At 43.6% G+C, this 23,543-nt stretch overlaps 1 protein-coding gene across 7 annotated transcripts in view; it reads left to right on the top strand.

The window, feature by feature from the left end:
• Nucleotides 1–7,049: 7,049 nt before the first annotated feature.
• SAMD13 (sterile alpha motif domain containing 13) overlaps nt 7,050–23,543 on the top strand; it is a 28,902-nt gene continuing 12,408 nt past the window's right edge. The window contains exons 1-2 of one of the 7 annotated variants that reach the window (XM_053391915.1): nt 7,093–7,231; nt 15,835–15,919. In XM_053391915.1, the coding sequence (XP_053247890.1) occupies nt 7,222–7,231; nt 15,835–15,919 (95 nt within the window). In that variant the 5' untranslated portion in view covers nt 7,093–7,221. Of the gene's footprint in view, nt 7,232–8,049; nt 8,169–9,513; nt 9,533–14,118; nt 14,142–14,570; nt 14,590–15,834; nt 15,920–23,543 lie in introns of those variants that run through there. The other 6 variants (XM_053391916.1, XM_053391918.1, XM_053391919.1 and 3 more) reach the window with 6 other exon arrangements.

Below are 23,543 nucleotides of genomic sequence, written 5' to 3'. Positions count from 1 at the left end.
GCTTCAGGATCTGTCCTTCCAGTGAGCTCTCAGGGCTGATTTCCTTCAGAATGGATAGGTTTGATCTTCTTGCAGTCCATGGGACTCTCAAGTGTCTCCTCCAGCACCATAATTCAAAAGCATAAATTCTTCGACAATCAGCCTTCTTTATGGTCCAGCTCTCATTTCTATACATCACTACTGGGAAAACCATAGCTTTAACTATACAGGCCTTTGTTGGCAAGGTGATGTGTCTGTTATTTAAGATGCTGTCTAGGTTTATCATCACTTTTCTCCCAAGAAGCAGGCATCTTTTAATTTCGTGACTGCTGTCACCATCTGCAGTGATCATGGAGCCCAAGAAAGTAAAATCTCTCACTGCCTCCATTTCTTCCCCTTCTTTTTGCCAGGAGGTGATGGGACCAGTGGCCATGATCTTAGTTTATTTGATGTTGAGCTTCAGACCATATTTTGCGCTCTCCTCTTTCACCCTCATTAAAAGGTTCTTTAATTCCTCCTCACTTTCTGCCATCAAGGTTGTGTCATCTGCATATCTGAGGTTTACTAGGGCTTACTCCCTAGTAAAACTGAGTAGAACTGCAGCCGTAACCCATGATTCCAAGCCAAAATATTTATTGCTCCACTAACTTTTTTTTTGGAGATTCAGAATGGAATTCTGTTTTGTTTTTGCTTTATGCTTGAACCTTGCCCTTAAGCTTCTCTGCCTTTAAACTCTTACCTTTGTCTGCCATGCTGTTGTTCAACATTACTTGTAATTATGGTCTGAACATCTGATGTATGGAAGGAAGCCAGGCTTGTAGTTCCACCTTGTGGCTGTTGTACAGCATTAAGCAAAAACATCAAGGACGCTTCTGTCTTCCTCTGGTGCTTTGATCCGAAGCTGTTTTTCAGAAGCACTTTAGACGCTGATTGTTATATTAAAACTACACACTGCAATGAAAGTCCTTCTAATGTGCTGATTGAGGAGGTAGGGGAGGTTTTCCCACAATTATATGAGAGGTTACTCCAGCACCTTCCCTGACTTCCAGATCAGTTTGTCAGGTACAATAGCCTGGAAGTGGATGGAAGGGAGAGAGAGAGGAAGCTCATGCTTCGGCCAGGCACACAGAACTTCTGTGTATAGCGCATCTCTTTGTCATAAAAAGATTCTACTGAAGCTTTTCCATAAAATGATACAATAAAAAAAAACTAATCCAGAGGAAAACAATAACAAAGGAAAGGAAAAAAGAAAATGCAAAGTCCTCTCTCAAAGGTAGATCTTAAACCCTTCGTCTCACACAGAAAGGAATGGCGCCATCATCACCTTCATGTCTGTATAATCCCAACAGTGATCCAGAGTAAAGGAGACACACACATAAGCAAAGAAAGATAAAAATAATAAGAGAATTAAAGAAGAGATAAAAAAGAGCAAGAGAAAGAAAAGGGACTTCTGATTCTCCATCAGTTACACTTAAAAAAAGATTGTTCAAAGGATTCACTCCAAATTTTCCTCCTCCTGCTAAGCAATATTTTCCCCAAACTTCAGACCCAAATGTCTCCAAATTCATTCATTTTCCCTTCCACACAAAAAGTCCAAAAGGGGTTCTCCAATTATCATTATCAATAAATGTCTGCAATAATCTTCCTCCAGTCCAACATAACAACTTTACCTCCAATAACTTCAACAACCATTCCTCCATGTTGAAGAATATTAAATCCTTTAATCTTTGTTCAGACAAGAGTCTCTCTACTGCAGTCATATATTATAAAACAATATTCTGTAGTTATTTGCTTATTATGTAGTCCTTCATTCACAATCCCGTTCCGTATCTTCCGGTTCCATTTCCTGTTGGCTGTGATTTCCCATTTCTTTAGATTCTGCCTAGGGTTAAGGCATTGCAGTGGATAACAATTACCTACTATCATTAGGAATATGAAAGACGTAGGATCGTCACCAATACTTTTGCTTAGGGTGGAATTTTCAAAGGGTAAGGAGCTTGCATAGAAAACCACTGGTTGCTTCTCCCAACCCATGAACAGTACAGTGGTACCTCCGGTTAAGTACTTAATTCGTTCCGGAGGTCCGTTCTTAATCTGAAACTGTTCTTAACCTGAAGCACCACTTTCGCTAATGGGGCCTCCTGCTGCCACTGCGCTGCTGGAGCACGATTTCTATTCTCATCCTGAAGCAAAGTTCTTAACCTGAAGCACTATTTCTGGGTTAGCGGATTCTGTAACCTGAAGCGTATGTAACCTGAAGCATATGTAACTTGAGGTACCACTGTATACTATTAGCACTTTCTAACCATGGACGGCAACAGGGCTGGGGGGCCTTTTCTGGCATGGCAGTCCAGATCTAACATTGAAATGATGTTGTGTCCCACTCCCCTGTCAAAGTTGACCTGTGGGGGTACAGCAAGTGGGGATTGAACTCTCCAACCATCAGCTGATGAGCAGAGAATTCAATCCTGCTCTCTGGAGAGGCCTGAGCAGGATTTAAACCCCATGCGCATCAGCTGAAAAGTGGGAGTTAAACCGCTTCGCTTTGGCAGCATGCACCAGTTCCCTGCAGAATCGAACCCCATGCCCATCAGCTGATGAAACCCAACAGAGCGATACCAGCTGATTGACAGGTAGTTGTGGTTTGGGGGGAAATGGTCTCATAAGCCAAACTGAACCCCCTTGGACAACACAGAAAGAACAACTGGAGGTTTCTCATTTATTACATGAACACGATGCTATTAGTAGTGGGCCCTGGGTCTGAATCTGATTGGCCATCTATTTGGGTTTTGGAAAGAATCCTTACTGAAGTCAGTAGCACCTGGGGTTCCATAGCAGCCTTTCCTCACTTCCGTGAGACATTTGGAACTAATCTGCAGAGACTCTGTCTGAATACCAATGACCAATTTTATCACTGGGGAAGTGTTAGGAAGCATTACTATTTGATAAGACTCCTGTTTTTGCCACGACACATTAGAATCTGTGGCAGGGAGAAAGAAATAATGCCATGACTGCAATAATGAAGACCACCAAGGAACCACAGGATAAAAAACCTTGACATGGGGCAAGATTTCTTGCCTGTACTCACTCTTTGAAATACAAACAGCTTTCCAATTATGACACTCATTCTGATCTAGACTGCATAGGTGTATGCATAGGTGCATAAGTGTATCTTTTTTAAAAACTGATTTAATTAAAGATTTTCTTTAGTTACAAACTTTGTTTTCAGATAATAAAGTTATTTCAACAGGTCAGTTACGTTCAACATGAGACATTAATGCTGTAGACAGACAGTATAAGCTTGGGGGAGAAGGGAGCTGGGGAGAGAGATATCTGTGGGCATTGCAGTCCTTCCTTTGGGCAAAGAAAACCTCTGTGATACAGTTGATAGCAGGGTGTCTAATGCTCATTGGGACTGGTAGGGCAGAAAGCAGGGAGGCCAACAGTAAGTGGCGCCACAACCAATGACGGTCTAATTCTAGTTTTGCCGCTTCCATAGGAGCCAACTCCTAGGGGCCAAGGGGTCTTCTCCCCCCCCACTAAAATATTTGAGGGGGGGCAAAGTTGATGGGCATTGCCATTCAAATGGGGTGTGTGCACCGCATCATGTAATTGATTACAGAGGGCAGGGCTTACCTGGGCACCCTAGGCTAGGGTTACCATATTTCAAAAAGTAAAAACCAGGACACCCCAAAATTGTTGTTGAATTTTTTGTTTTTGCTTTTTTTAAAAAAGCAAAAAAAAGCCACAATTTTTTTATTGACTTGCCTAAGATCCAGGACAAAGCACCGCCTTTCGAAATTCCCTCCAGACGTCAATTCTGCCTTTGAAATCCCAAAGAAAAATCTGGATGGATGGCAGCCCTACCCCAGGGCCCTTCCTTGATGAGTTCTACAAAGGCAACGCTGAGACTTAAGCTATGTACAGTTTTGTGGAAAGCTCTCCCCAGGGAGGTTCGGCTAGTGCAGGGGTGCCAAAACGTTTTTCAAAGAGGGCCAGATTTGATGAAGTGAACATGCATGAGGGCCAAGCGAAGTGGTTGAGCTTTTTTCAGGTTTGGAGTTGCTGAGTTGCTAAGCATTTTTAGGATTTTACCCAAAGACATATATAGTCATACCTCAGGTTGAAGTAGCTTCGGGTTGAGTGTTTTCGGGTTGCACTCCACGGCGATCCAGAAGTAACGGAATGCGTTACTTCCAGGTTTCGCCGCTCACGCGTGCACAGATGCTCAAAATGACATCACACGCATGCGCGGAAACAGCAAATCACGACCCGTGCACGCGCAGACGCGGGTTGCATTCACTTCAGGATGTGAACGGGGCTCCAGAACAGATCCCGTTTGCATCCAGCGGTACTTCTGTACTGCCGCGGGGGCTGAATTAAATCGATCAGCAGGCAAAATTATGCCCCCATAATGGACTTTGTACATGCCTGGGCTAGTGCCTTCATTATGCACCTTTAGGCACCAGACAAAAACATTCTTCTTTAGCTAGGCCTTTGGCTGATTGACAGCTAATGCCCTTTTAAAATGTGTTGGGGGATTATTGGGTGGTTCTTGTTTTTATTTTTGTTATGTATCTTGTGATTTTATCTTGTGAACTGCCCTGAGACCTGCCGGTCTAGGGCAGTATACAATGTTAAATAGTAGCAGCAGCAACAACAACAACACAGTTAGCAGCATAGGGCTGCCATACATCCAGATCCCATTACTCGGATTTCAAAGGCAGAATTGAAATATAGCAACCCTAACTAACACATGAGGTTCCTCCTGCTGTGTTTCAAGTCACATTTTTACGTTTCCGATGTACACAGTAGAGGAAATGGGGATGTCTTTACTCAGTGCACATTACCTAATTCTCTGCCCCCACCTATGCTGCTCCCTTGAACTACAATCCAATGAAGTTGTCATCTGCACATGTGCAATGGCTGTCTCATATGTACACACCTCAGCTTAGCAGCGGCTTACATTTTCAAATGGGATGGAAGCTGGTTTGGGAGAAAATGCCCCAAACAGCAGTATTTCTCAAGAAGCTGCAGGATGCAGATGAATTGAGGCAAGCCAGTGGTGGAAGCACACTGAAACTGGAGTAAGAAGAAACGTGTACACCACCTAAGGAGGAGAACTCTGACAGCCCCAGGGAATGGTTCTAAATAAAAAGGCAACTGGGTCAGGGGAGGCTGAGGCTGGTGAGGCAGTGTCCCATTTGCCCTAATGGAGCAGTGTCCTTTGGATAATAGTGTTATGATTCAGCTAAAGATACCTGGACCAAATCCCCATTTAGCAATACAATGGTACCTCGGTTTTCAAAGAGTTTAGTTCCCGAACAGGTTGGAACTTGAACGCTGCAAACCCGGAAGTCAGTGTTCCGGTTTGCAAACTTTGCTTCAAAAGCAGAACATGCTCCATTTTGAGTCCTGAGCTTCCATTTTTTAGTGTTGTGCTGCTAATCTGTGTCCCCACATTGTAATTCAAGCCTTCCATTTCTGATTGCAGTGCTCTGAGATGATATTTGGAGCTTATATTTGGTGCTTTTGTTTTTGCTATTTACAGTGGTACCTCGCAAGACGAAATTAATTCGTTCTGCGAGTTTTTTCGTCTTGCGAATTTTTCGTCTTGTGAAGCACGGATTCCCTGGGTATTAACGGTTTTAAGAAAAAGGAAACAAACATGCAAGACGTTTTCGTCTTGCAAAGCAAGCCCATAGGGAAATTTGTCTTGCAAAGCAACTAAAAAAACGAAAAACTCTTTCGTCTTGCGACTTTTTCGTCTTATGAGGCATTCGTCTTGCGAGGTACCACTGTATTTTGTATTTTTTGTTTTTGAGGCTTTTTTGCTTAATTTGTCTTTGTGACTGTGTGGAACCCAGTTCAGCTACTGATTGATTGATTGAGTGAGTGAGTGACTGCGGAAATGGATAAATGCCCCCCATCCAAACAATGACTATCATCAGTGCAGGTTAAGAAAAAATAATAATTTTAATTTTTATCATCTACAATACTGTTTTATTTATTTTATAGTACAGTACATTGATTATTGCTTTCATTTTATGCATTAATAGTCTCGTAATATAGTAAAATCCATGTTAAATTGCTGTTTTAGGGCTTGTTTTTAAAAGTCTGGAACGGATTATTCTATTTTGTATTACTTCCTATGGAAACACACACCTTGGTTTTGGAATGGACTTCTGGAACGGATTAAATTTGAGAACCAAGTTACCATTGTAAAGATAACTTTATTGTTTGAATCTGTGAGTTGGATGTTTGCCGGGTTAGTTGCACTTCGTTCCTATTGAAGTCAATAGGGCTAAAGTTCATCGCTACAAACATTCTGAACTTATTTCAGTGCGATTCAAGTACAAATTCATATAAGACCCAATGCACTAGCTCAGCATTTTAGGCCTAGAGATTCTATAAAACAGCAATAAACACTGATATATAATGGTAGCATACCTGGGGGGGGGCGGGGGGGGGGGTAGGCAGACTCATGCAAACTTGTGCCAGCTCAGTAACCTACCATAAATTATTAGAATTGGTTGATACCACCCTTCAAGTCATGTGTTAACCTGGAGTTGGAAAATTCCTGCCCCAATTTGCAAAAGAACAAAGCTGGATATTTACATCTGATTAAAAAAACCACAAAAGGTGTTCTTGTGGCTCAAAAAATCATTTCAAACCAAGAGGAAATATGTGACTCTTCTCTGATGGGTGGTGGAAATAAAGGTTTGTAAGATTATTAACGGTGGAGCCAAATGAGTTTTTCTTTCTCTGATAATACGAGAAACCCAGTTCACCCAGTTAAATTGATTGGCTCAAGGCAAATCAATTTAATCAAGGTATATAAAATACAGATTTTACTAACACACCGTTTCAAAATGGCCAAATTAGGTAGGGAAGTTAGTGTTTTTTTCGGTCAGGGTAGCCCAACAGACCATCCTAATAAAATATCGTGGTGGGGGCTGCACCCAGTGGGCAAGATCTGTAATTTCTACTTTTTGGCTCCCAGACATGAGGCAATTAATTGGCTGGCGACTGTTGTGGCACAATGATAGGTGAGACAGAACCATCAGGCATCTCCTTCGTTTCTTATGACCCCTCTTGGCCACTTTAGGAAGAGCAGCTCTGATTTTGGGGCAGAAGGACAGCGGCCTACCTGGTTTGAGAGAGGCAGGTGGCTGATTGTAATTCCGGGTGACGAAATTCCTTATGTCTTGAGCTGCTTTAAGCTGAAGCTTCGTGTAATCCATGGAGCCAGGTAAGGAGCAGACTTGTGCTGGCCTTAGGAGGCAGGTGGACAAGGAGAAAACGCCTTCTCCAGTTTGGGTTTGGTTTGTCAGGACTTCTCCCGGGTTTCCCTGGGATTTGCCTTCCATGGAGACATTAGAGGTAAAGGGCGAGTAATGCACAACCACAGCGTTTTTCTTTCTTTCTTTTACTTTCCAAAAAAGCAATGGTTCCTTAACTTCATTGCTTCCAAGTGTTTAGATAGAGCTCTACTTTATTTCTCACTCCTCTTTCAATGAGCTTTGAGCGCCCCCCCCCCATTGCAGCAAAAGCAAAGCCTCTTTTTAAGACATTTGCAATGTTTTGTCCTCCAATTCAGTAGGTCATTAAAATCATGTTTTCAGACGTCCTAATAAGCAGGCTGGCAATGTTAAGAGTAGGAAAAGTTGTTTCAGGATAAATACTTTTTAAGTTCCTTGCTCAAGCCCAAACTTGCTTTCATTCAGCGCCCCCACCCCACCCATTTCACTTTTTCCACCCACCCGCCCTCATTCCAGCGTTTAGCGCATTTATAAATGCGTGGTTTGTATATGTTGGATCACAAGCAATGGGTTTGCAGACTTTTTCTTTTCTTTTTAACGTCCTCGCTCTCAGCACGTTTATTTGGAAGCCGCTTCCACTGATTTCAGTGGAGCTTACTCCCGAGGAAGCGTGCTCAGCAGCTCCAAGGGCTCCCTCTCCTTATATAGCTCAAGAACCTTCGCATCGGGTCTATAAATACGATTCATTCCCCCAAAGCGGCAGGTTTCTGGAGTTCTGAACTACGGTTCCCAGCATGCCTCCCTCCATGACAGCTTCTTTCTGATTGGCTGCCCCGTGTTCTAGTTGGAACTCTGCATGTGGCTGCCGCTGTGCTGGGAGGAAGGCAGCCTTTTGCTGGCTATGTATGCATGTATAAATGAAAAAAGGTAAGTGAGCTCTGCTGTGTGCTCCGTTTGCAATGGGGTGTTGTTGTTGTTGTTTGGCCCACTCCTTTTAATTATTGCCTCCCCCTCTACCCCCAGTTCTTTGTTCCTGACCCAGTTAATGGTGAGCGCTTCCCTAAAAGCAGCTGCTTTTCAAAAAGGCATGTTTGATATTGGAATGTGTGTTTAGGAAGATTTAGCCAATCGAAAACTGGAAAAGCAAGACTTGGGGATGCACTGAGTATGATCCCGAAGGGATAAAGAAAATATGTTCAGGGAGGATTACTACACACTCGAGAGCTGTGAAAACACAAGTACTGTAGTGATTTCTACCCCCTCCCGTTTTATGGAAACACCAGCTATTTCTGTTCCTCCTTGAGAAGCTTTGATGTAGTCGAGCAGAAAAGTGGAGGAGCCCTGATGTGTGATATATATATATATATATATATATATATATATATATATATAATTTTAATTACAATCTTTCATTAAATGTTTCCTTTCAGGCAACTGATCCCCTCCAAAATCATTGCAGAGAGAAAGAAAGAAATGTTAGCGTTTGGTTTATTCCAAATCCCTTTTGAATTCTAGTTGCATTGCTGCATTATTTTTAAAGTTTGTTTTGCATGGTGTGTGGGAAGCTTCTTTTTCTTCCTCTCATCATAACATGGTGTTGGCACTTTGAAGGATGTTTAAAGCTTTGTAGCTTCTTGGTTAAAAGCTGTTTAGGGATTTAGGACTACACATGAATGACTTCTTAGCAGGCTTACTTCTCTATCTGTGTGGGGTGTTTGTTTTTTTAAAGAATAAAATAAAAACATTGTTTTGCTTGATTTCACTTCCAATTCTCACAACATTTCTGAGGATAGACTAGAGACAGAAAGCTTTTTTGGCACTAAAAGTTATGACACACCTACAAAAGCATCATGCCCAAACTTTACTCCCTTCCCACTCAGCTGTGTTTTTCAAAAGTATAAATTAAACAGCCTATGTTCAGGTGCACAATATAAAACAAGGAAACTGACACTAAATTCTCCCTGTGCCTACTACATACATTCATATTGCTGCTTTTAAGCAGCTGTTGTTGTTGTTGTTACTTTAAAGGTAGAACACCCAGGCAGTCAGGGAACTTACTGGAAGGAAATTCACGGAGGATAATTGAGCAGCTTCAGAATGGAAAGAATGAGGGGGGTGTGAGTAAAAAAGATGAGTTCTCTTTATATCCAAAACAAACACATTAGATGCACCTAATATGGAAAACTTCTGAGATCCTGTTTTAAAACTCTGAACTCTTCTGTGTGGCAGTTGAGAATGAGGACTGTGTTAAGCTTGCTTGAGGTTATGACCACTTTGGAACGCGGGTCATGGTGTTTCAGTGTTCTTTCTATACTAAAAAAAGTTTATTTTTAAAAAAATACTGCTTAGGAAGTGTCCTGTGAATTCCAGTAAAGTGTAGTTAGGTTAAGAGCTTGAAGCCAATAGTTGTGTTCACTGACCATTATCTTACTGTAGGTATCTTCTGTTGCTCTTAAGTAAATATGTGTTTCTTTAGCTACCTGTTTAGAAGGGTTATAGCCCACTATTTGATTCAATCAACCTCAAGGTGGCTTACAACATATTGTAATAACATGCACACAGGCACCCCCCCCCCCAACCAACCAACCCTGGGACTCCAGAGCTGAAAGCCTTTGACCAGGACACCAAGATTTCACTTAATGCCTCTCAGGAAGAATGCCATGGCAAGGGGGAAACCATCCTATCCAGTGCTTTTTCCCTAGAAAAATAGGTGCTCACTATGAAGTTGTTACTATAAGTGCCACACCTTTTAACATCAACAAAAGAGGTGCTGGTACTGCGTATCCTTGAATACCTCTTGGGGGGGGGGAGCACTGATCCTATCCGCATTCACCAGCTAGAGAAGGAGCAGCTGCACACAGTTTGCTCCCCACTCAGTGATGTAGGGCAAAAAGGTTTTCCAGTGCTAATTTATTATTTGTGTGGAAAATGTTATGTTTAAGAAGAATGAATGGGTGCCAATTGCAAATACAGTATCAGGAAAACTTGGCAGTTTCAAGATTTTTAAGATACCGTAAGTGTGCTAAATCACATTGTTCTCTGGGGCATCACAGTTCCCCCTCTCCCCATCACTCTGGCCAGCAAGACTCTGGACTGCAGGGAGGCGCAAACTGGCCCCATCCATTGACCAGGGGACTTAAGGCTGCTGGGCTCTCTGGTTTTTAGGTGTATGCATGGGATCACACCCAAAGATGAGAGCCAGAATGGTGTAGTGGTTAGAATCTCAGACCAGGACTTGGGAGAACAAAGGTTCAAATCCCTACTCAGTCACAAACTCTAGGTGACCTTAGGCATGTCACCATCTGTCAATCCTAACATAACAGCCAGGGTTGTTGTGAAGATGAGATGGAGGTGTTTGTGTGGAGAACCACATGTGCCTCCTTGGAACTCCTCGGAGGAAAGCTGTGATATCTTGCCTTGAGGATATAAAACCTATTAGTATATAAAGCCCTTAAGAAGTCAGGATCAGTTTACCTACATGATCACAGCATTGGAAGGGGAGCATAAGAGTCATCTAGTCCAGCCCTCTACAGTGCAGGAATCTTTTGCCTAACCACCTTGCCCCACATGTGTCCACTTGACTGTGGCAATTGATGGAATTGGCGCTGCTTACAGGTGCTGCATAATACCCATTCCACATTTGTGAGAACTTGATCATTTTAGTTTGGTAGCACTTACACTTAGGAACCCCCTTCCTATTGAGATCAAGCAGGTGCGTTCACTGTACTCTTTTTGGCATCTTCTTAAATGCTAATGTTTAGACAAGCCTGCCCAGATGCTGAGAAAGCCGAGGTAATTTTAATCTGTTTTAATATTTTCACTTTTGTATGTTTTAAAGTACTGTTGTAATTTTGGTTTTCTTGTTTTATCGTTTCGTAAACTGCCTTGAAGGTTGTTTTTCCCCTCATTCAAGTGGTGTATACATTTTATGAAATAAAAATAAATCTGTGCTTCAAGATGCTGGCAAAATGAATTTCTCAGACAGAAGTAGACTTGGGGTCTTCTCCCATTTCATCAGAATATGCATACCCATAGAATTCTGTGTTCCTTGTCTCCCATTTTCTAAATGCATAGTCCTTTCCGTTCCTCAGCCTTTTGAACCCTCTTTTCCATATTACTCTGTTAAAAAGAAACCTGAAAAACCCAGTGCTTACCTCTCTAAATTTAACATCGTACAGCCAGAATTGACCCTGGGATTGCTCTCAAGAACAAATCACAACTGTTGGTGCATGGGAGCAAGGGGAAATGTGGTGTGTGTTTATATGTGTGTGGGGGGAGGTGAGCAGTTTGGGCAAATGCAGTGTTACCTACCTGCTTATTTATAAAGCTGAAGTTGAGAGATTTCTCAGGATGGCTCCTGCTAATCAAAACAAATAACAAGAAGCAGACACTGAAAAAATACAGGCATACCTCAGGTTACGAATGCTGTGGGTTGGGTATTTTCGGGCTGTGGTCCGTGCCAAACCCGGAAGTCCCAGAACGGGTTACTTCCGGGTTTCAGCGCATGTGCAGAAGCGCAAAATGACGTCACGTGCGTGCACAGACACAGCGCTTCAGGCTGCGAATGCTGCGGGTTGCGAACGTGCCTCCCACACGGATCACGTTCGTAATCTGAGGTACAACTGCACATTGATAACCAGCAGGAAAGCAGTTTAAAAAAGAAAAGACCCCTTAGAAAACTCCAAGCAGCATCAAATTTACTAAGGCAAAAAGGCTTGGGCAAATTAAAAACCATTTTTAACCCTGCACCTTAAACCAGTGTTAAATTTGGTGCCCAGTGGGGAGCTCTGGGCAGAACATTCCAGAGTTTGGGTGTTACCATGGCAAAGATCTGGTTACCTCTAATGGTGAGATTACCTGCAAGAAGGACCTCTGATGAATGATCCTAACAAATCGACAGTCCCCTGCAGGAGCAGACAGCACTTTCAAAGCTTTGGAATCGCCACCAAGAAACCTCTGCTTTTCAATTCACACACCCGCCATAACAGGCTGCGCTTCAATAAAGTCGCAAGTGGCATTTAAACAGGTGTCGGTCATGCTAAGCCATGTTTTGAACAAGCTAAAAATGTTACCTTTCCCTAGGCTACAGCTACATAAATCTGCAAAACTATAAAAAAGGGCTGGCCAGGATTCTTGCTAATTTGGGGCCCTATGTCCAGCAATGTGTTTGAGCCTACAGAGAGCTGGGTAGAACCTCATATAGAGTCTCATGCATCCTGTAAGTACAAACATATCCTGACCAGCTGTGGGGAGTTGGGTGGGTGGCAAATAACATCTCATAAGTACCCAAAGCACTGCCTGACCTGGTTGTTTAGGCACGCTTATGTTACAGAGTGTGACCTGGGTCGGTCAGTAGTGACCTGCTTCCCTGGCCGGACACCTCACTACTTCTTAGCTCGGGGCTCATTCTTAACATGTAATTTTGGTGCAATAAATGAATAAGAGAAAAGAAACGTCTGATGTTAAACCATATGAGGAATGTGTATACAGTCATGGCTAACGGTCCATAGGGATGCCTGGACATGACTGGATTTCAAATCTTTTGGCAGGGATGCAGATCTGTACCAAGGGACAATTACCGCGTACCTCTATATAAACTAACAATTCATAATTGCCTTTTTTATTATTTTGCATCTGGCCATGGCTGGATGGATGGGAGTACTAATGGAATTCTGCACTGCCTTCATGAGGGAAAAGTAATCATTTGGTTTTATTTCATGCCCACAACAGCAAACGTTTGGTTATATCCTTAAATGAGAGATCTATCCAAATAAGCTGGTTTGGGATTAGACGTCTCTCCTGAGTTTCATAAACATATGCAAATTTTAAATACCTGGGGCTTCGTGCCTACTTTGAAAATACAGATGTAGAGAACCATGAAAAATGGTATCTTGAGTTTTCTCGCTTCTATGAAAACCTTTTATTCTGTTCACAAGGGTGGTGGTAGTAGTAGTAGTAATATGTTTTGTTTAGGTCACAGCAAATATTTTTAAATGGTGTTTTCAAGATAAATCCATCCCCACCTCTCTCTTCAAAGAGACTTAAAGGCAATCAAGAAACAACAAATAATCCTTAAGAAAAACCCAACATACACTCACATTAATAAGTTAACAATATCCCTAACTAATAGTTCTGCCTTTGTCTACCTATAAAATCAGCAACTCAAAACAAACTCGCAGGTTTGAATTTCTCTCTCTGCTTTTTCAGTCAGGTTAACGATGGATAGCATTACTTGACCTCCCCACTTGCCAGGAAAAAGTTTCTTTTGCCTGTTTTATTTTTTACATCACAGGAGTGGAGTAGCTATTTCTTCTTTCCTCAGCTGCCTTCTCTTGCCTTTTTGCTGACCTTCCACCTAGAAAGGCTAGAAACCCAGCTGCAAAACTTTCAAATCAGCCTTGCTTTGCTACAGCTCTGAGCAAGCTAGAAGGTCCCCCTTACCCTGACTTTTCCAGGCTTGCTAAAATGGCGGGAAAAGTGTCTTGTTTCTGCAGAGCCGCCAAGAAGCAGTCCATGTATACGCTTTTCCCTCACCTTAGAACTAATTGCCCCGATACCATCATGAGGACAAATCATCATGAAAGCTCAATGAAAAAAGACGTTTGAAGGATCCCTGAGTGAATAAAGGATAGCAATTTCTGGCACGGCAGCCAGTGTTGAAGGAATTGATTCCCTGATGAAATTGCCCCAGCTTCACTTCCCCCTCAGATGAGCCCCTCACTACTGCTGCCTTGAGGCAAAGAAGTCAGCTGTGAATCTCCATTTTTGTGTCTGTTTCAACTTAATGTCCTTCCCTACCAGCTGTCTCCTCCTCTGGCATGGCCACAAAGAGGAACTGGAAGTGATTGCTTATATTTTTCATTAACCACAGCTTACTGTTCTGTCTGAACCCAAGAAACTGTGGATAACCTTAAGTATTGTTAATGTAAACATACCAAATTCAAACCATATTTTTTTAAAAAAGTAAAAGGCAGTTATACCAGAGGCCATAAATGAAGTCAGTTCTTAAGTCCACCCCCTGCTTTTTTAAAATTTAGCAAGGATGGCGTTCAGTGACACAAAAGGTCTTCTAGCTTGCAATCATTGCTACCTAAATCATTTTGGCAGGAATGGGCAGAGAACATCTTTAAAAAGTCAGCTATAGCCCTGAAGACAGTTGCTGCAGCTTGTATGTGTATTTCTTTTCCACAAATGTTGACATGGATAGAAATATACACATGGATAAATTAAAATTACCTCACTAACTGGAGCCCAAGAGAAATAACTTAATTGATATTCTATTCATTGCTGTTTTTTAAAAAAATTGCCCTAGAACTCCGGGAGATCCCAAAGAGTGTTTATGGAAAAGGTATTGGTCCCGGTTCAGTTGTACGTAATAACATCACTGTGTGGAGGTGAAATGAATATTCTCATGCAAACCCAGCCCATTTCGTGGGGCCCGGATGAGTATCGCCATACTGATAGGGATGTATATTGTCATATGTGTTGCTGATGCCAACTGTGAGAAACCTACCGTATTTTTCCGTGTATAAGACTAGGTTTCCCCCCTAAAAAATAATGTCATAGATTAGGGGGCGTCTTATACACGGATATATCTCCCCCCCCCCATTTCCTTAAATCTGAGTCCCCAAAAATAGGGGGCGTCTTATACATGGGGGCGTCTTAGAGACGGGAAAATGTGGTACTTTTCTCACAAGAGTTACCTAGCTGGATTGAGGCAATTGAAATTGGACTCAGTACACTATATTGATGCTTCACTTGTTGCATAAAGAACTCTATGATGTTTGGGAGTCGGGTTATTTGTGCTTCACCTGTGGAATGAGAAAAATACAGAGGATACTGACATTACACTTTTTTTTTAATGTGAGGGTGGCAAGTAACTTGACTGGTGTTGGGGAGAAGAAATAGTGTAGCTGAGTATCATTTTTGCTCTAGCAATTTGGTAGATTGTATCGCACATTTCATTCCTCTCTGCACAACAATGATATTGTTTGTATTTCCACATTATTTATTACTGCATTTATATCCCACCTTCCCCCCACCCCCAGGAGCTCAAGGTGGTGTACGTGATTCTTCCCCTCATTTAATCCCAACGACCCTATGAGGTACATTAGGCTGAGAGGCATCAACTGGCCCAAGATCACCCAATGAGCCGAATGGGAATTTGAACTCTGGTCTCCCAGGTCCTATTCCGATGCTCTAACCACTATACCGTACTGGGTCTTTGTAGATGGGGAACTGTGTCTGAGGGGAAACATCTTACTCCAAGGCTGCCAAGTGCCCTTCTGAGCAAGGGGACCTACACTGAAAAGTCTTAGTGCACAGTCCATGGCCAGAGGAACACACTTCATGCCGATTGACAATATGGCTATCTCATTTGTTGAAGCTCCAAACAGAATTTACCAAGTTTTCTTTTGGAGGTAATGTAATTTGAAGACTCGTGGGTGGGTGGTGCTTCCCCACCACTTTTATCTGATTTCATCCGATTTTTTTCAAGGGAAAAATCAAGGTTTGATCTCCTCTGTTGAGGTACTCTTTAGCTATAGCTTCCAAGTCAGTGTAGCTTTCTTCTTTCTCATCTTTATTAATCTAGCTCCTGACATAAAAGACACTCCCGGCCTCCCCATGCTGTCCATTGACATGGAGAACAAGGAAAATGGATCTCTCGACACAGAAAAGTAAGTGGTTCCCTTGGAACAGTCATTTTGAGAACAGTCAGTGCCATTTTTTTCAAGAAAAGAGGTGCTGGAATTCACCACAAACACCTCCCTCGTTCTCTTATAGTGGCAATGGTGCCTACCTGAGAGGTGCCAGAACCTACCTGAAAGGTGCCCTGGTTAGAAAAAACAGCTACCAATATAGCATCCCTGTTTTGTCGGGATTGAGGTCAGTGTATTGGCCCCTCATCTAGTCTGTCAGTAATCTCCAGGCACTTGATTCAGTATTTCTACCCACCACATAGCTGTCAAGCGTCCCTTATTTGGAGGGACAGTTCCTTATCCCAGCGCCGTGTCCCGCTGCTGTCCCTTATTGATGGATGTCCCTTAAATTTCCCGGGTTTCAAAGGAAGCAGCTCCTCTCCCTCCCTCCCTGCCGGCCAGGGAGGAGGGAGGCTCCAACTGTGTTGCTTGGCTGCCTGGCCCGCCCCCCTTTGACCTCCTCTCACCAGCCTCGGCCCCCGGGAACCCCTCCCCGCCGGGACTGGTAGGAGCCTCGGGCCCTTCTGCCACCATCCTCCTCGCGGCCGCCAAACTGAGCGTCTCTGCCTGGGGCCTCCCCTCTGCCCGTCACCGCCACTCCCGCTAGGCCATACTGCGGCTGTGCCGCCGAAGGACCCAGATGAGATGGGCAGCCTGGCATCGTCTATGAATTGATGAGGAGCCTTGAGAGGAGAGCGAGGGCAACCATAGAGAAAGCAGTTCAGAGAGAGGAGGAAGAGGCAGAGGCGCGGGCAGGTGTTCCAAGGGCTACAAGGGAAGGACTGCAAGCGTTTCTCCCATAGATTTGTAGTGGTAGACTAGCATAGATGGTCTGATCTGCGGGTTTACTTCGGGCGCTATTCCCCCCCCCTTCCTTCCACCCACCTGATGGAATTGAGAGCTGCAGATGGAGCACGAGAGAAAAGATACAGAACTGCAGCAGCATCTTCGTAGCTTGGACTTCGTTTTGCGCGAAAAGTGGTTGCTGCTTGTAGTTATTTAATTGCAGTGTTTCGTCAGCTGGTGTCTTGAGCAGCAACCTCTGGAAACGAAGGGCTAAAAACTGGTGCTGCTCTCCAAAATTATCAGGTCTCTTTTAACTGGTTGACTAAAATCCCTTATTTTGGCTGTTGGTCCCTTATTTTCAAGGCTGCTGGTCCCTTATTTTCAAATCTGTAAGTTGACAGCTACGACCCACCACCAGCTGAACTGGATGAAAATAAGAAGTATAGTTTGGTGTAATCTGTGCAACTGACGGCATCTCACGCCAAATTACCTGGATGACCACATTAAGTGGCTTCATGTAGATGTTTAGATAGCATGGGGTAGGAAATATGACCCCTGCAGAAATGCATAGCCCCACAGCTGTGGGACTGCAGGAATCAACTCTCCCGGCAGGAGCAGAGCCACCTCAATCAGGTGTCTGAAAGGACACCATGTTTGTGATTATTGAAAGTCACAGAGGAGAATTAATAGGGACACACACATGGTTTCTGAGTTCATGAACCTGGTCCAAAATTGCGCCTAGCAACCCAGTTGGCATTAAAATGCCAGTATTTGTCCTCTGTGGTTTGTGTGTTGCGTCGTTTATCCATATCTTACTAGCAAAGCACAGTAAGCATTTCCTTTGATGTCTTAAATGCTTCAATGCAATAGTGTTGTTGTTATTTTAAGGCATTCTGCGGTGCAGATCAACAGTAATTCATAGTGTTAACTGTGGAAGACACGGAATATATCAAGAGGATTGTGGGAATTCATTTATTCCTCTTCTCTTCGCCATCTTCCTTGGTTTCAGAAGCCATTGGAGGATGAAATTTCGAATAAGAAATTGGCTCCTTTGAGTGCATTTGGAACTGCCTGCCAGTAGGTGGCACTATAACAACAGTCTCAGGGTAGAAGTCCCATCTGCAGCTGCATGTTCCTGAAAGGGACATCGGATTGCATCTTGTAATCCTTGTTGGTAGTTTATCCGGATGCCACTTCTGTTGATAAATGAGAAGTTTCTTTTGCACCGTGGACCTAGAACCAATAGGTTCATACTGGACAAAGACAAAATATTTTTGTCCTATAGTAAACACTTGAGAGTTCGTCAACAAGGATACAGTAGATGGTATTCCTTTGTTGACTCCCACAGCCTTCTGATATTAAGACCACTGAGCTGTAGTTCTGATATTAAGACCACTGAGCTGTAGTTCATTGGTGGAGTCCATACCTTGAAATAATCCAATCAGTTGCACTTGCTGCTAAAGGGTTGATATATAATATTTCGTAAGTGTTCTAATGTTCTTTGAAAGTGGCAGCTGAAGCTTTTCACAATCTCTGGCATAGCCAGGAGGAGGAGTTTGCAAGCTACTTACCGGGTAGCCATGCTGCACACACACTCCCAACACAATTACACTGGCTACTAATTAGCTGTCAAACCAGGTTTTTTGGATCTGACCTATAAAACCCTGAAAAGCTTAGGAGCAGGTTACTTGAAAGAGCACCTCTCCTTTACTGCTCTGCTCACCCATTGCAATTAGCTGAGGAGGCTGTCCTAGTGGTGTTGCATTTTGGGGCAACCAGAAAAAAAGAGCCTTCTCTGTGGTGGCACCCTCTCAGTCAAAACATCTCCACCTTGAGCTCAGATAGGTGCCAACATTATTAGTATTTCAGCACCTGTTGAAGACATACTTACATACCGAGACTTTGGCCAGTGCTTAGTTCCAGAATTCGACGTCAGTGTTTTGCATTGTCTTGATCATTGCTGCCTTATGTCCTCTATTGTTGTATTCTTTTGTATTTCGCACTGCCTTTTGCCATATGAAAGGTGGTGTGAAAATGCTTAATTCAATTAAACACTGTTTGAGGTTGCATCCAAAATTAATCTTAACTATGGTTTGTTGAAAGAAGCTGGCTCCCTAAACCGCAACTTGCAAAGTTGCTTTGTATCAAACCAACTATAGTTACGATTAACAGTTTGTGAGGTCCAGGCGCCTGAATAAGCTGTGGTTAATAAAAAACAGAAGGCAAACTTCCAAACTCTTTACAGCCACATCGGAGAAACAAGGGGGGGCATGCACACTTTGGGGGAGCTGGTCTTATTCTTATCTGAACACACCTCGCATTTGCACATCAACATGATTTCTATTTGCCGGACTAATTATTTTAGATATTAGTTTATAATACGATAGCATAGGTGGAAATTACATGTTGCATAATTTATGCATCCATCAACCTTGGGGAAGGGGAACCTGTGGCAATCCATATGTTCTTGGACTACAACTCCCATAATCCTTGACCACTGGCCTGGGGCTGAATGGAATTGTAGTTCAACAGCTCAGCTGGTTAGAGCATAGTGCTGAAATAATGCCAAGGTTGCAGGTTCGATCCCCGCATGGGACAGCTGCATATTCCTGCATTGCAGGGGGTTGGACAAGATGATCCTCAGGGTCCCTTCCAACTCTATGTTCCTATGATTCTAAGTTTGGGACCCACCCCTGAAGGTTGATAAATGCATAACATAATGTATGGGCATAACCCTTGTTGGCTGTGATCCTGATGCTTAGGTTGCCAGTTTAGATGCACATATTTTTCTGTCTCACCTCTCTAGGCATTATGTTGATGAAGCTATGTTGTAATACCTAAGTACATAACTTATCTACATAGACTTCATGTAGTTACCACAAGATGGTGAAAGAGCATGTTCTCATTCCACCACGTTGTTTCGTAGGCTCCAGTCTTGGCAAGCATCTTCCATTAATTTTTAACTCCTGCTTGGAGATAACCAATGCAATCTGCTAATATGCAACAAATATCCATGTATTACAATTCTAAGCACCCTCTTGTAAATCCCTTTCAATTAGTAGCCTTGTATCAGGTTCGCAGCAGAGGAAATCAAAACCAGACCAGCTTAGATTAAATCTTTTGCCCTTCGGCTCTTACGATTAGGAGTTGGATGCTAATGGAGTCATTCCTTTATTTTTATTTTTTAAAAAGAAACTATGGGGAAGCATAATTAGCTAGTGCAGAAACTGAGTTTTAGATGCCTCCATGTGATGTATGTCTTCCTCTATTAAGTATTTGTCACTTTGCGGCAGTGATTACAAGTAGGATTTTAAACTGTTGTCAGTCCATGGTGGGGCGGATTGGGCTGGGAATGAACTCTGCATTCACATCACAGCTTATTCCATTTCTCTCCCCGCCCCCTTTGTTAAGCTCTGCATTATATTTGAGCTTTCACGTGGCATAGAAGCCACTTCTGGAACTAGAGTGCCAAGTTCAGTTCTCATCTATGTGTTATTTGCTTCTGTGGGGGGCGGAGAATCCATGTGGAATCGACTGCTAAACTTGTGCTATACAGTGGTACCTCGGGTTACATACACTTCAGGTTACATATGCTTCAGGTTACAGACTCCGCTAACCCAGAAATAGTACCTCGGGTTAAGAACTTTGCTTCAGGATGAGAACAGAAATCGTGCTCCGGTGGCCGCAGGAGGCCCCATGAGCTAAAGCGGTGCTTCAGGTTAAGAACAGTTTCAGGTTAAGTACAGACTTCTGGAACAAATTAAGTACTTAACCCGAGGTACCACTGTATTCCACTGTAGTTCCGGAAGTGGCTTTTTACATCCCGTGAAAGCTCACATATAATGTGAAACTTGAATAAACTGTCATGTGAATGCAGCCTAAGCAAGACTATTTATTACTGCAACATGATGGCAATAGAAGAGATGGAAGGAGAAGAAACTAGCAGGGTTCCCCCCGCCTAATGATTGCAGTTCTAACCAGCATAACAGCAGCATTGCTTAAAGTTAATGTACTTGAACCACCCCTTGCCAGGGTTTTGCTGAGGTGGCTGCTGCTGCTTCTGAAGCAACAAATCCCACCAGTGATTGCAAACCTATTCAAAAGAACAGGCATAAAGCCCTGAGGAGAAGTCAGCAGTTCAGGGTTCCCTTCTCAGTCCCGTGGCTGGTGCTCAGAGTGCCTTTTGGAAAGATTGGGCTGTGGCTTTCAGCTGTGCTAGAACAGAGGTTTTCAACCTTTTTGAGTCCACGGCTCCCATGGCCAACTACATTCTTTCTGCGGCACCCCTGTGGGGCTCAGGAGCCCAGTTATGCCACCCCTTGCTTGCAGAGCTGGCAGCTTCTCACCCTTTTTCGAACACCCTCCTTTGTGGGGTGTTCCCTCAGCCTCCTCTCCTCTCCCCTTGGGAGTCCTGCAGGCAGCTGCTGCTGCCACCCCTGCTCTCTGACCTGCCCCAAAGAGAAGTGCCTCCTCACACTGCCCCACAGGGGCCTGGAAAGAGGATGCCCCCAGTCTGAATGGCCAAATGGAGACTGGCCAGAGGTGAAGGTGAGGCTAGCACCTTACTCATCTTGGGTGGCAGCAGCGGGCGCTGCAGGGCCTGCATGGATAGGCTCCCCTTCCGCACTGGGCCCTCGGCTCCCCAGCAGACATTGCACAACTAGCACAAGAAAGGCCAGTGCAGTGCCTGCCTGCCTGGCCTCCCATTTGTCTGTCCATTCCCAACAGCAAGGGCTGGTAGACTGGCCTGCTGTGCTCCCTTGCCCGCTTGCTTGCTTACTCCAAGGCTGCCTCAGCTCCTGGCATTCAGCACCCCTGGCCAGCCCCAGAGGCACCATTCACTTGCAGAGCTTGTACCAGGGCTGCTGCAAGAAACAGCTGTGCAAGCCTTTGTGAGGCAGAGATGTGAGAGGGCATCAGAGGGAATGGAGGGAAGGAAAGAGTGACAGAGGCCAATGTTGGCCCGCGGCATCCCTGACCATCATTCAAGGCACCCCAGGATGCCACAGCACATTGGTTGAAAACCACTGAGCTGGAACAAAGTCCCTCTCTTGGGCGTAATGGTTGTGGGCTGCTGCTACTGTTTTCCCAGGCAGTTTTGACTGGGTAGTTTGATCTCTCTCTGGGCTGATTCTCGGCTTTGTGAGCACTCTCACAGCTACCACAAGTATAGCCTATACTGGGGGTGTGAACAACGTGTGTGTCTGTCCCCAAGTGTCCAATTTGCTGCATGTGTGAAAAGTTTCCAGTTTCCCTCAAGCTTCGCCTTCTTTGGTTTGTTTTATTTTATTTAAATGCCTCTGCAAACCATTTAATGGTTTAGAAATCCCCCTAAGTGCTGCACAACATAAAAACAATAATTCCATTAAAACAAAAAAATGCAATATAAAACCAGTAAAACGGTCGTATAAAAGCAGGATATTTTATGAAAAAACCTTTATAAACTGCCCTGCATCCACATAAGCATGAATGTGTGGGCCAGTTTAGCACGTCAGGAAATTGATATTTAGCTTGCCCGTTCCATCTGCAGGGACCAGTACAGTACTGATAGTCTACTGTATTTAATATGCAACCATGGAGCATGGAGTGGTGCAGCCACCAACCCCATGATTATGCTAGGCTGGCATCTATTTAGGATTGCAGTTGCTCCATGGGATTGACACATTCCTGCTTTCATGGGTGCGCTTTTGAGCTCTTCCCCCCAGGTCCCTGCAGCAGGAAAAGAAGATACTGTACAGCTTGCCAGTTTATGAGGAGAATGGTTCCGGTTCTGTTTGTTTCCTGTTGCATGCCATTCCCAATGCAAAATGACACGGCTGAGGATGGGTAACTCAGCAGACCAGCCTTATTGCATTCCTGTAGCAGCTGGCTCATGTACATAAAGGACTGCATTTCAGATATAAGCATATACACAATAGCGGAGTCAACAGGTTTGTGTAGTAATCTTTGTTACGCTTTTCCAAATTGCACCGAACATGCTACACTTGCGTAGCCAGAACCTCCAGAACTCTGTCATGCCCTTCTGTTCATCTAGGTCAAGGGAGCAGGCCGGCAATATTGCCTTTCCTTAACAGTGCCTGCGACTGAGGTCATGTACGCCAAGTGTTTTTAATACTGAAAAGTGCTATAGAAATTCTAATGTACTAATACTTCACGGAGTGCCAGTGTGGCGTAGTGATTAAACTAAGGCCCGGGGGCCGGATCCGGCTCAATCGCCTTCTAAATCCGGCCCACAGATGGTCCAGGAATCAGCGTATTTTTACATGAGTAGAATGTGCCCTTTTATTTAAAATGCATCTCTGGGTTATTTGTGGGGCATAGGAATTCGTTCATTATTTTTTTTCAAAATATAGTCTGGCCCCCCACAAGGTCTGAGCGACAGTGGACCGGCCCCCTGCTGAAAAAGTTTGCTGACCCCTGGATTAGAGTCTTGCCTTAAAAGAAACAAATGGGTTTCTAGTCCTTATGACTGTGACAATACTTGAAAGGGTGTGGTGAATCTCGGAGGCTAAAGGAATGATGGATTAAAATTTCCAAGGGGCAGGAGCTCATTGATCCACACATCTCCTTAGTGAAGCAGATTAAATTATGCAGAATAATAAACATTGTACAACAAAGCATGCAAATTAACTCACACACAAATATTTGGTTGGGTATATAATTCAGCTTTTTGAGGTGCACAGTTTGGGTTAGCTTGGCATAAAACATCCATCTTAAAAAAAAAACAAAAAATACCACTGTAAGCGACACTGTTTCTGCGATTGCAAGAGCCGTGCACAGAAAATGGTTATTTTCTTCATGAAGTTATGCAGGAAAT

Source organism: Podarcis raffonei, chromosome 6 (assembly GCF_027172205.1).
Source record: "Podarcis raffonei isolate rPodRaf1 chromosome 6, rPodRaf1.pri, whole genome shotgun sequence".
Classification (NCBI taxonomy): domain Eukaryota; kingdom Metazoa; phylum Chordata; class Lepidosauria; order Squamata; family Lacertidae; genus Podarcis; species Podarcis raffonei.
This window is presented reverse-complemented; position numbering and strand designations above follow the sequence as displayed.